At 36.4% G+C, this 13,203-nt stretch overlaps 1 protein-coding gene across 1 annotated transcript; it reads right to left on the bottom strand.

Annotated features, from left to right (window-relative positions):
- Positions 1-468: 468 nt before the first annotated feature.
- Positions 469-13,105, bottom strand: LOC129254014 (centromere protein N-like). The gene is made up of 8 exons (XM_054892460.2): positions 12,780-13,105; positions 8,763-8,808; positions 7,301-7,363; positions 6,653-6,729; positions 5,799-5,975; positions 4,578-4,755; positions 3,153-3,283; positions 469-2,468 (listed from the first exon to the last, which is right to left on the bottom strand). Exons 1-8 carry the CDS (start codon positions 12,972-12,974, stop codon positions 2,235-2,237), a joined length of 1,101 nt encoding a protein of 366 aa, XP_054748435.2. The 5' UTR covers positions 12,975-13,105; the 3' UTR covers positions 469-2,234.
- Between the last annotated feature and the right edge of the window lie 98 nt (positions 13,106-13,203).

The following is a 13,203-nucleotide window of genomic DNA, read 5'->3' as shown; positions in this document are numbered from 1 at the left end:
AGTATTGCTTGATTATACAGACTACCCAAGACTCTGATAATATTTACATCCATGAATCTGTCTGAAATTTTGTAAAGACAAGGCTATTTCAGAATTCCTGTAAAATTTAAGTATGAAAAGTAATTAACTACAGTATTAACGTCATATAAATGGCAAAGTTAGGATAAGTTTACATCTATATATTAATGTGATTTCAACTGACAACTCCAGCATCTTGTGACTTGAGAATTATATAATTAATGAATAGAGTATGCAGTGCTTATTATGAAAGACCATCCACTGCCATGGTCTTGGATGCTCCATTGACTGGCCTCATCGCCCATCTACGCCCCTTTCACTGGCCTTGGACATTATTTTTCCATTGTTTTTTCCCTTTCGTGCTGTAATATAAAAATGTGCCCAATACAGAAAAGTAGCCTTATCTAAAAATCTAACACTTGACTATAATAAACAAACAAATGAATAAACTTGTAAGACTCACTGATTTTATTTCAATTACAAAGTCTAGCATAAAAACAATAATAGTATTTACAAGTATAAGCATTTCAGATAAGTATGTACACTACATATAATACAAAAAGTCATAACTCCCCCCCTCCCCCCAAAAAAAAATTCTGATAAATATTTGTCTAAAATTGTCTATTCCACCCCAAGTTCACAGAATAGGGGGGAATAGGGGCATTTAATGGAGCTATTAGTCAGTTTCGCATATTCTCGGTCTATTTTTTATTCCCATCAGCTTCGGTTGAAATCCAGTCTTTGAAGATTAAACAAGCATCTGAATGCAAAGTTTATCACTTGTCAAATTTTCATTAGGGTTTAAAGGATGCAACCCCACTTGGGTAAATCACGAAACTTTATAATGTATAAAATTAAGCACAAGAACATGTGTAAAGTCATGTAGGACTTACAAACAGCTGAATAAAACAACCAGGGTGTTTCTAAACAGCTGTTCGTCAATAATCCACAATCCATGAACAACTGTGGATAATGAAACCTGGCAAAAAAAAATGTAGGAAGTCATAATGAATGGTCATTTTCATGTTGCTCTTACGACATGTCTGACTAAAAGTTATATGAACAAGTAGGTGTTTGAATCTTGCTTCATATTATTGACATCCATTTCAGCAGCTCCCCTCCCGCCCACAATCCCTTTCTGGTAAATAAATATAAATGGCATTATCTGTATTTACATGTGTCTGTATTTTTCATCATGATTGCAACCCATTTCTTATTATCAAAGTACCATTTAAAGGGTTGTCTTGGACCGTATTTGACCAAATATATATGATATGGACTCTGCCAAGAGCCCAAGACATTTATTTCCCTTTGCCAAGATGATGATCTACATTTACCACTCTACACCCAGGTGTGATATAAATATCACAATGCATATTTATTGCATAATCTTTATTGTGTAGCAGGTCAATGACACAATGGTGGGACTCGTGTCCATTCCAAGAGGAATTAATGAAGAAAACTCTTCTAAGAAAAGAAAACAAATCTATAAATCAAATTAAATAGTAACCACAGGTGCAAAACTAAAGCATGAATGTCATTATTGTACAAAGCTCAGTCAAATTCAAATTAGCTTCATAGAAGACTAAACAGAGCTCTAATCTGATGGAACATGGTGTATGTTGAAAGTAAATTAAAATCAATTCAAAGGTCTGTGTTTATTAGAGATGTGATCAGAATAATTTGTAATTGTACAAAGTTCAATCACAATGAAAAATGAAATTATGGCTGTGGGTAAGTGGAAGTTTGCTAGAACTGAAAATAAAGAGCAAAGATACAATGCCATCTCTGTGTAATTAGGTTATCCAGACCTAGGGACCATCCAAATTATGATGGTATATCTTGAATCACATTTCATCAAGGTAATAATAATAATAATAAAGGTATATTTACCCAGGGTAGCCACTTCAGTTCCGAAAACTGTTCTCCCAGCGGGCCCTGCTATTAAGGTAAAAAAGCTCCTGAAGAATGTGAAGAAAGAGGATTAGATATCATAGGGATTTTCTCTATATCAGAAACATATTTATATCAGATCTCTTTCACCATGTATATCCAAAATATATCTAACTGTTTGGCACAGGTCTAAAACAAACCTGGTTGAAGATTGTTGTTAAGATCCATCTCACAGTCTTCTATTGTAGTGTCATCAATGCATACAGTGCTTCCCCTGAAATCCAAAGGAAACTACATGGTTCCTCATCTACAAAAATCAATTTTCATGAGCCTTTCCGGTCTCTGGAAGACTTGTCATAGATGCGAAAGTGGTTCTTGCCAGTGGATAGAACCTGTTCAAAGAGGTACGGTAAGGCAGAAGAACTGATCCCTGATGGATGGAGCTGTCTAAGGCCTTCCAGGACATCGGGACCTTCAAACTTGACAGTGCAGCGGAATGGCTCCTGACGGGTTGCCATCCTTGGAGCAGCGCGCATACCCCTGAACTTGTTCTCCATCTGGGAAAAGAGAGAAAAAGAATGCACAATGATGTCACTTTGGAAAGAATACAAGTTGGATTTTCACATGTGAATTATGCAGTTTTGCTGAGCCAACAATCTGATTGTAGGAAGTACAGATGTGAAGGAGTTGAGGATCAATGGTCTGAGTCAGTTCACTAACCTATAAAATCCACTTTACACAAAACTTTCAACCAGTTTATCTCAGTGTTCCTCTTTTTTTTGGGGGGGGGGGGACTATGGCTACATCTCGTATACTCTTTCTGTCATTAGCATCAATATCAAGAGATGTCTCGCTAAGAAGCCTGTCAGGAGACAGGTTCAGGAAGATTGGTGGATAAGGTATGACTTATGTTGGCTTCTAGAAACAAGCCCCTGGAGGATGACAGTCATTACAGGTAATGTAGATTACCCCGCCCCCAACGTTTCGCTCAGCAGTTAGATAGAAAACCCATTTCTATAATTGCATAAAGTTGGGCATACAAGTCCCAGTGTGATCATATTGTATTATTGCGATCTGATATCAATCTTCAAACAGACATCTAGCTACATTAAGATACAGACCTTGAGCAAAGGCATTTTTTTAATTGTGTGTGAATGTGTAACAAGGTCTCTAGTTAATTCAATCTTATTGTACACCTATTGACTAATTTGTCACTAGATTGCACAGCTTTGCATAACTACCTCGTAGCAAATCCTTTCCAATTTAGGCTGTTTGTTTGGTCCAAACGAACTGTCCAGGTCTTTTGTTCGGTTTTCCTCATCTTCCACATTCTCAGAGATGAGGGATTTGTCTTCCAAGTCGAGAGAATCTCCTGTGTACATAAAAAGATGAAACTACACAGGTTATATAAAACTGTGTATAGCAGAAATGACAGACTGTGATACTGTATGTACCCATCACCAATTGAGAAAATTCATTTACTAGTAACTTTGATATTTTTCATCTCTACATTAAATTGCATTTTTCTCAGTATCTGTATATCGATTATTACTGGCAACACCTGTTTCATATCGATTATAAGACAAATTCTTAGAAAAATAATCAACATTTTATATAATCAAGATAAAATTTTTCACAACAGTACATATGAGGACTACATTCCCACCATGGTATAAGACTTGAATGATGCACATGTAATTCTTTATTTTCAAATCACGTGCACTGTGTTATGTTATTCAACAATGTGCACTTAACTCTAAATCTCCCGGGGTATTTTGATTCTTGTCATTCCCTCAAGATCTCGGCCGCAAATTGCGCGATCACAACGAAAATTTGCATGATGGTAGAGAATGACGTAATCTACGCAGTTGCATTGGTAAATATCACTGAATTCATATATTTTTATTTTATATGAATTAATTATGCTAATTTATTCATAAAATCATTCTTTTTGCTCTGATTCACTAAATAAAGCTCCTAGAATGCTATTTTTTGGTGAAAATATTCTTTATAGCATTCCTAACAATTGTGAATGAAAAAAATTCTGGTACCAAGACCGATTTCTTATGTATTTTATTGTTTTTTAATTTCTTATGTATTTCCTTGTTTTTTTACTTTTATTTTTGTTATTGTTTTTTCGATGGAAATCGTTCCAGACTTAATTCTGATCATAAACAAGGCAAAATTAATTAAGTTTAATCAGTAAAAGTAGAAATAATGATACATTTATGAATTTTGGCTAAATACACAATTTGCATTGGATTTGTACATGAAATCACGTTTAAGAGTAATTTTGGGTCTGACATGCACTTACATAATGTTGTGTAATGTCGAGGGGGGCCATTATGCCCCCCCCCCCCCCTGAAGTCATGAAATCTACCATACTCTTTAAGAATCCCTTTTTCGGGAATGAAGAGAGTTTGAATACATGTAGATCTTGCACAATATTCACATATCATCTTCTACATTGGATCAAGTAATTAAATTGGTCTCATTTTATCAATATGGCATGTTTTTAAAACTTGGGACTTGCATTTTTAATATACATGTATATACTATATAAACTATCTAAAAATATTTTGCAGACTTTACGTTATGTTTAATAATGAACTTATATGCTATATGCAAGTTCACATTCTTGAAACTAACATGATGTACAACCATACCTCTTCTCTTCCTTGTCTGTGTCTTGACCAAAGGATTGGTGTCAACTTGGTTGTGTCTGAACTTTGAGAACCAGCCCTGGGAGGCAGAGTTCAGGGTAAGGTCCGCCAGGGAATCTAGATGATATCCAGTGAGCTTAGTTTCTTTACAACTGGTACAGCCAAGCGATAAGATTAAAGCCTGTTAAGGATTGGAAGAAAATAAATGTACATATTATATTAAGTCGTTGAACATGTCTGAAGTTACTAGGACCAGGAGAGGCCTCCTTCTGTAAAAATGTTAAAATTGACTGATCGGTACATGACTACTTGTCGACATAGAAAGGACAATCGAAAGGATCTAATCCAAATTTAGATACATTTTTGCACTTTGCCTTTTCTGCCTGGAGTTCTTTTATCTAAACAACTTCACATAACAAGTGGAGCGCCTCTGGCAGTCTCGCCTGCATTACGCTATTCAATATAGCAGCAGATCTGACTTTGAAAATGCTATAGAATAATTATTAATAAAAAAACACTATTGATATAATAAAAAAGTGGAGCACCTCTGGCAGTCTAGCCTGCATCACGCGATTTGATATAGCAGCAGTGCTGACTTTGAAAACAGCTACTATAATTGAATAATTATTCACAAAAGAAAACATTCATATTATAATAAAATACTATGTCCATTGACCCAAAATGACCTTTGACCATGATCATGTGACCTAAGACGTGTGCAAAACAATCATTCATACTTGATTACCGTTATGTCTATGTTTCTTGAACTAGATTCATAAACTTTTTAAGTTCTGATGCCAATTCAACAAATACCCCCAACAGGCCAACACAGCCATAGTTCATTGACCTGAAATTACCTTTGATCTTGGTCATGTGACCTGCAACGCACACATGATATTCAGGGATACATGGTCGCTCTATGTCCAAGTTTCATGAACTAGATCCATAAACTTTTAAAGTTATGATAATTCCACAAATACCACAACAAAGTTCGTTGACCCTAAATGAATTGTCTATGTCTTTGTCAATTTCATGAACATTTGTAATCTCTTCAACAACAATTTCAGTGAAATCATTCATTTTAATTCCTTGATAGGCACTGGTAATATAGTGACTGTCAGTGAATGATGATGCATTAATGACGGCAACCTTCATGAAATGAGGCTTATGTTTATGACACCATCTTACAATAGTCTATGATCTTTAAGCTTTATTTACATGTACCTGCATAACAAACTGCACAAGACTTTTTTTCACGACAGACAAGATAAGATGACGAGAATGTGGATGGTAGACTACATAGATGGCATTAGAGCTGAAAGTGTTTGCAGTATCTTTCCCGCTATCATAGACTCCGATGCGAAGCCAAATAGCCTCTCCTCGTTTGTCCATACATAAATCCTAGTGTGAAATATAATTCAAACATACATGTATATGGTGTTCCCAATAAATAATACTAATACTCAGTTAAATCACAATGGAGTCTCTTAGTCTTAGTGCTCCAAAGTAGTAGAATGAGAAAGAAAGAAAGATATAACAATCATATCATTGGAACATTGATATTATACAGATCTGTGACTGGCAAGTACCTACAATGAATGCATCCTGAATCAGGAAAATTACAAAAGGATTTACCAATAATCCAAAGGAATCTGGAGTTTCCTTTAAAATACTTTACAAGTTTACATTTTACAAGTTTACATCTTTTGTAAAACTCCCATTACAAAAAATTCTATGTCTATTAGGCCTATGCATGACGAAAAATGTATAAGAATCCTAGAAATCTATGTGTACAAATGGCACAATCCAATGACTCAAACACAAAATTACAGATTTTACCTCACAGGAAACTATCAATAGTTTTTTTTGGTTTATTGTAAGGTAGAAAGAGAAATAGAAAAAAATAAAACATGCAAAGTAAATAGGGAAAGGAATAGAAAGGAACATGATTTATAAAAGAAAATAATGAATATATTTTCCCTTTCTAACAATAAAAAAGTAAGATGATTTGTAATCTGTTTTTTACATTTCTAGTCTTATCTCTTTTGTACATTTTCCAGAAACAGAGCCATACTTACATGTTTAAAGTAAACAGAAAGGTGTTTTGTCAATTTGTCAAAGTATACTTGAGGGTCAAAAGCCTTCTTGCTATGATCTGAAGAAGAAAATGAATTGGATGAAAGTTGACAAAGACAGTATTAACATTACAAAATATAGTAAACATGATGAAATCTGATATAAGTTGTGGGTTACATATGTACATGTACACCTCCAATCTACAACAGGCAATGTTAATTTGTATCAACAGTGATGTAAAAATACATTATATGTCAATAGCCAATTATAAACATATTTTACATTCGCGCATTTAAAAAACATGTTACACCGCTCTAATTATTGAGGACATCATTGACAATAGTCGATTGGTAACATTGATCAATTTGGGTTTTTTCAGGAATGGGCCCTCAACTTAAAATGCACAATGCAACTCTTTCTACACCCACCCCCCCCCCCCTCCCCCGTCTTATTGCTGAAAGAGTTCCAGTCAAACATAACTCTAAGAATCAAACGCAACTTGATTTCAAACAAATCAGATGTGCATATTTTGTAGTTGCACTTCATTTTTAAGTTGTGTTTAAATGCATGAATCTCTTTCTACTCCTAGGGCCCACTACAAAAGAAACCACTGTTGTCAATGGACAGATATTATTATTCAATGTAGCTACCTTCACCGAGTCCCTTGAGTTCATAAACAGACCATTTTTTCTTTTCAGGATGCCGCATGTTACCTGGAATTGAAAAAGAAAAACTCATTGCACTTGATAAATTTTTCTTCTTAAAGGTTGGAAATGGAACAGAAGCTTCCAAGTAATTTCAAGAAAGGAAATATATTCAGTAAGATCACAATGTTACCTGATCCTCTAAAATAAATATCCTCCTGTCCTTCCAGTGGATGTCAGATATTAAGTACTTTACTCTTACTTTTTTTTTCAAATCAAGTTGCTCATTTTGATGACACTGAATATCAATTGCAGTACAGGATATTTGAAACCCTTTTCAATATTTCCTTCTATTTTTCTTCTGAATCAAACACCCTTTGCATATTTGGACAAATTCACAACATATTGGAGTGGGGTATGGGTCAGCTCCTATTACCTATTTTTTTCAAATAGCTCTATTTCAAAACTTTTTTTTTTTGAAGTTCATTACAATATGATTAATATATATCTGCACATTCTAACATCTCTAGTACATGTAAATAGCTTGAAGAAATATGGCACCTTGCATGTGATGTCATAACGAACTCTCTGTTTAGTTTCACTGAACCTTCAATGGTGTATTCATACCAACATACTGCTCAATGTTTATAACACTCTACACTACATGGCCTGTTGATTTCCCTGTAAATCATAATTCTCACAGACTTTGAAAGAGACCACCTGGTTAAGCTTATTGTACATGCTGATTCTTGAAATTAAGAAAATAATTCATCAAAAACCTATAAATCATTAAAGGACAAGTCCACCCCAACAAAAAGTTGATTTGAATAAAAAGAGAAAAATCCAAAAAGAATAATACTTAAAATTTCATCAAAATCAGGTGTAAAGTATGAAAGCTAATACATTTAAAAGTTTCGCTTAATTTCACAAAACTTTTATATGCACATCCTGGTCAGTATGCAAATGAGGGGACTGATGACATCACCCACTCACTATTTCTTTTGTATTTATTATATTGAAATATTCTAACTTTCTCCTCACTGTCAGGTGAAGCAAAGTTTTATTACTCCCTGAACATGCGGTATTACCATTGCTTTAGCATTTTATGGTGCAGTAAAGTTGGTCCCTATTGTCAAATCTGTAACAAATTAAAAATTGTATAATTCGAACAATAAAAAAACAAAAGAAATAGTGAGTAGGGACTCAGGGACAACATCGACTCGAATTTGCATGTCACCAAGTTGTGTATATAACAGTTTTGTGAAAAATAAATGAAACTTTAAAATGTCATAACTTTCTTATTTTACATCCGATTTGGATGAAATTTTCAGTGTTATGCTTGTTAGATTGTTCTCTATTTATTCAAATTAACATTTTCTGGGGTGGACTTGACCTTTAAATCAGAAATAAGAAAAAGAGATAAAGATGTCAACCTTGTCCTAGGGTAGATCTATATTTTCATACTTACATAAGAGATCAAGCTCAGTAATCTGCTTCTTGCTGATCTTTTGTTTCTGAAAGAGACAAGAAGTTAAATCTTCAAATACTGTATCGACTTGAATTCTGAATTCTTCAACTTCAGCTGGTCGAAGTCTGACTTCTTTTGCGACTAGGACTTATGCATATATAAGCGCAAGCAAACACAATTCCCGGAAGTGTGATTGATTTGCACAGATAAGTACCAGTCGTCGTGAAGGAAGTCAGACTCTACAAGCTGAAATTGAAGAAGTTCTAGCATATATTTCTATAGCATTTGAAACAAGAATAAAAAGGGAAGGAGAGAGGATGGTGAGAATGAAACCAAAACAATTTAGAGAAATAATTGAGCCTGAATGAGATGAGTGCAATTCTGATCAGCATGCCATTTTGAGAACGGCTTGGGCCTACATGTAGGCAAGGCATGAAAAGTTTGCAAACGTAGTCCTCTTATTGAATTTTAAGCGCCGAATTGTACAAGTTGGGTGTTCTCAACAGCGGCGTGTGCACATGTGACTGTATCAACTCCGAAGTGAATTGGGTACAACCACACGCGCATGGCTGTACTACAAGTCTACATCATCATTCATAGTCTTTAAGTCAGTTTGACAATATGGCCATGAATGATGACAGCAGCCCCTACACTAGTACGATGGGGTGTGCAAACTTCGCGGACTTTTCAAAAATATTCATCAGGCTTAAATTTGTTCACAAAATATTCAAAATTTGTACAAAACCAATTCAAGAAATAGTTACCCCATTGACGGCAAGAACGTAAAGTACAAAATCATTGACGAAAATGTGAAGTAGGGCAAGGGGCTTCGCTGGTATCGCGATCTCAAAATTCTATTCCGATCGACGAATGCACGCTGTGCTGGAAAACTGTTCTGAAAAAGTGTGGCCTAAATTCGCGGACCAAAATTTTTTGTGGAGATTTAAAGAAAAACTCAAGCTCAAAAGGTGAGATATTTATATCAGATTGATGACAAAATGCTATAGAATCAGTCAGTACCACATTTTAACTCGCATTTTTTATGATATCTGATTGCAAAAGCTGATATCGTGATGCTTGTTGAGAATATCAGATTTCTTCGGAGTGGGCCCTTAATGTGACAAATTTGCCGATCTTTTAATAATACATGAGATCTGTATAGCGCACTTTCTATCTTGATTAGATGCTCAGGGCGCTTCAGAGCAGAACAACAAAAATATTTACATATAATACATGTCTGAACAATAAAGTCAATGTCTATCAAAAAGCACTCTTATACAGGTATGTTTTCAGGTTGCCCTTGAAGGTCGTCACTGAAGTCTGGGTTTTCAAACTCAGTGGGAGAGAATTCCACAGGCTAGCCTAGGCCCTGCATGAGCAAAAGCCCGATCCCCGCATGATTTCTTAGCAACGTGGTGAGGATCATAAATTTCTTGAGGGTTGGTAATTACCACGCTTCAAAGACCTACAGTATTGTAACTGGGGGAGGTTCCATCGATTATATGAAAAATCAAAAGAAGGATTTTAAAGACTACGCGTTCCTTCAGGGGCAACCAGTGAAGAGTTTTCAATATAGGGGTGTTGTAACTGTTTCAACCTTTGCAATTTCCCAAGTTAAGAATCTGGTAAGTTGTAAAGGAGGCTATTACCAAAATTGAATTGTGAAGAAATGAGTGAATGTAGCAGTTTCTCTGTTGCTGAGCAAGTGAGATATTTTCGTATGAAGCCAAAATTGCGCAATTGATAACAAACTGATCTGCAAATGCTTGTAATCTGGTTGGACATGTGAGAAAAAATAACTCCAGGATTGCGACATGATTTTGACAAGGGGATGTCATTGCCGGAGATAGAAATGGAATCAATGTTGAATTTGTTAAGTTGAAACTTTGAGCCAAAAACTAAAAACTCACATTTACTATGGTTCAAAAGTAACGAGTTTGACTTCAACCAAGTGTCAATGTCCATTATGCATCAATATCTTCATGAATACTGAACTCATCCTAAAGAAACTTATGCCAATGGGTAATCTTAGGTCGCTTTTCACGTTGATGTCAGATTTTAAGGATATTGGCTAGTTTTTTAGATAATGACCGTCCGCAAAGTATGGACACACGCAAAGTTTGGACTCACTGCCATACAGGCTACACAAAATCATTTTTGTTAGAGTCCTGGCTGCTTGGTAGATTATAATATACCTCAGGCGATGGTTCGTGTAGGCTCCACTACACTTCACTACCGCTACACCTACCCGAACCATCCGGCGATAAATACTCGTTCTCAAACACCAGAGACAAACTGTGTCACTTTTTGGTAAAAAAGGCAATACCTCATATTAATATGTGTGGGGAACTGTGAACCGGCTTTAAATCACCAATTTTGAGACATTTGTTGGTGTAGTTTCTTTTGTTCTTTTGCAAAGCAAGTCTCTAATATGGGAGATTATCATAGTCAAATGTATTGCTGAATACATGCGTGACCAAATTATTTCCAAACATCCCCTAAACAAGTTTTTCTGTGTGCAAAACAACCCTCTTAACAAGTTTTTCGCAGGCTTTATTTACACACTTTGGCCCCTAAACAAGTTGTCACCAGAAAATGGCCCCGGGGAAAAAGCTTGGGGGAAAAACATACCCTAACAGTAGAGGCGCACGGCCAATATAGGAGACCATCTCCCTTGTGGGAGATTATCTCCAATATCAGAGACTTTTGTAAAGAATTTGGGTATCGAATTTCAGAGACAGTCTACAGTTTGGGAAACCAATTTCCTTTGTTTACATTTGCTGGAAAAGGGTTACCTTGGGGGCAAATGAAAATGTGATAAGCTTAAGCAGATTCCTCGTGAAAAATTACCCCTTTTCACCGTCCACTTTAAAAAATCACTGTCTATTTTTGTTTTAATAAGGATTTTTCTTGTCATCCACACACAAAACAAATGCCTGGGCTTCTCACCTTCTGACCTCAGTGAGGCAAAATTTTGGGTGGAAAAAATATGCTTTTGTTGGTGTTTCTAAATTCTTTTGCAAAGCAAGTCTCCAGTATGGGAGATAAGTCTCCCCGTATTGGAGAGAGTCTCCCATATTGGCCGTGCCCCTCTAGCTCTACTGCCTAAACACGTTTGGCTAGTCTTTAAAAAAAAGCTTTGGAAAATGAACATACTCCAAATACGTTTGACCCCGCGATTGACCATTGACCAGTCTTTCAAAACCACCCTTTTCTTTGAAAATCTGTGTTTTTGAAATTTGAATTTGATTAACGAATTAATGGGTGCACGCGCGGCCCCGGGGGGGCCACTTACATTGACGAGTGGATACCATGCGCGACCAAAAAAACACGTAAAAAGGATGTCCTTTTCACGATAGGGCACGTAACGTGATAAGGGTGTCAAAAACACAAAAATAATGAAAAAAGGGTGTCTATTTCGCTAGGAAAATTACATGTTTAGGGTCGAATTTGCGGGAATGATAAAACAAAATTAAAAAGTTTTATAAAGGATGTCCATTTTGCCCCAACACTTCATTCGTGTTTAGAGTCCGATTTGCGCGAGGTGTAGAAAGTGGGGTCGTACTAAACCAAATAAGGTAAAGCCGACGACCGAAGGACCCGTAACAATAAAACATTCCTGTACTTGTTTAGGGGTTCATTTCAGGGAATATTTGCCAAGTCAAGAGTATCGTTTTGTTTCCAATACTTGTTAAGGGTAGGGTTTCACGCGCCAATACTTGTTAAGGGGTGCATTTTCAGAATATGGAAATTACGTGTTTAGGGTGCTTTTCGAGACCCCATGGTCGCGCATGGTATCCACTCGTGAATGGAAGTGGCCCCCCCGGGCGCGCGGCCCGCGTCCAAAACTGAAAAAACGCCCCTTTAAACGCATTTTTTTTTGTTACGCATGTGTACAGCAATATATTTGACTGCCCCCCCCCCCCCCCCGGGAGATTATCTCCCATATTGGAGAGAGATGAGACTGAGTCTTTGGCTCAGCTCTGCACTGTTGAGCCTCAGGCCGGTTCAACTCACCAAGCACTCCTGTACGATCTTTTCAGTGACGGATTTACGGGGGACCATCGGCCTGGTGGAGTTTGCCAGCTGGGTAACCTCTCGAACGCGTTCCTCGCCGAAAACCCCCCATTTCTGAACAACATCTCCAAGCTCCTCGCGTTTCAATACACCTAAAACTTTTCTGAGTATGCCTTTGATATCCGATGAAACCATTGTTGCAACATACTCGATGAATAAGAGTAATGTGAAGAATGTTAGGCTTTATTCTGACTTAAGATGGGTAAGAATAAGATTCGGCAGTAAATACGTGAAGTGACAAAATCATAATTACCGCTGGCCCGTTTGGGCTACTTCATTTCTATTTAGGGGGAAAGGAAAGATCTATTTTTGACACCTAAGGTAATCTGGAGAAAATTTCTGAAACTATCAGCTAAATTTAATA

This window comes from Lytechinus pictus, chromosome 2 (genome assembly GCF_037042905.1).
Source record: "Lytechinus pictus isolate F3 Inbred chromosome 2, Lp3.0, whole genome shotgun sequence".
Taxonomy (NCBI): domain Eukaryota; kingdom Metazoa; phylum Echinodermata; class Echinoidea; order Temnopleuroida; family Toxopneustidae; genus Lytechinus; species Lytechinus pictus.
Note: the sequence above shows the minus strand (reverse complement) of the source record. Positions and strands in the feature narration are given on the sequence as shown.

Coding starts and splice junctions, on each gene's coding strand:
- LOC129254014 (XM_054892460.2), bottom strand. CDS start 12,974: ATGGTTTCATCGGATATCAAAGGCATACTCAGAAAAGTTTTAGGTGTA. Junction 8,809..12,779: donor AGATCGTACAGGAGTGCTTG/GTGAGTTGAACC, acceptor TGTCTCTTTCAG/AAACAAAAGATCAGCAAGAA. Junction 7,364..8,762: donor TACTGAGCTTGATCTCTTAT/GTAAGTATGAAA, acceptor TTTCAATTCCAG/GTAACATGCGGCATCCTGAA.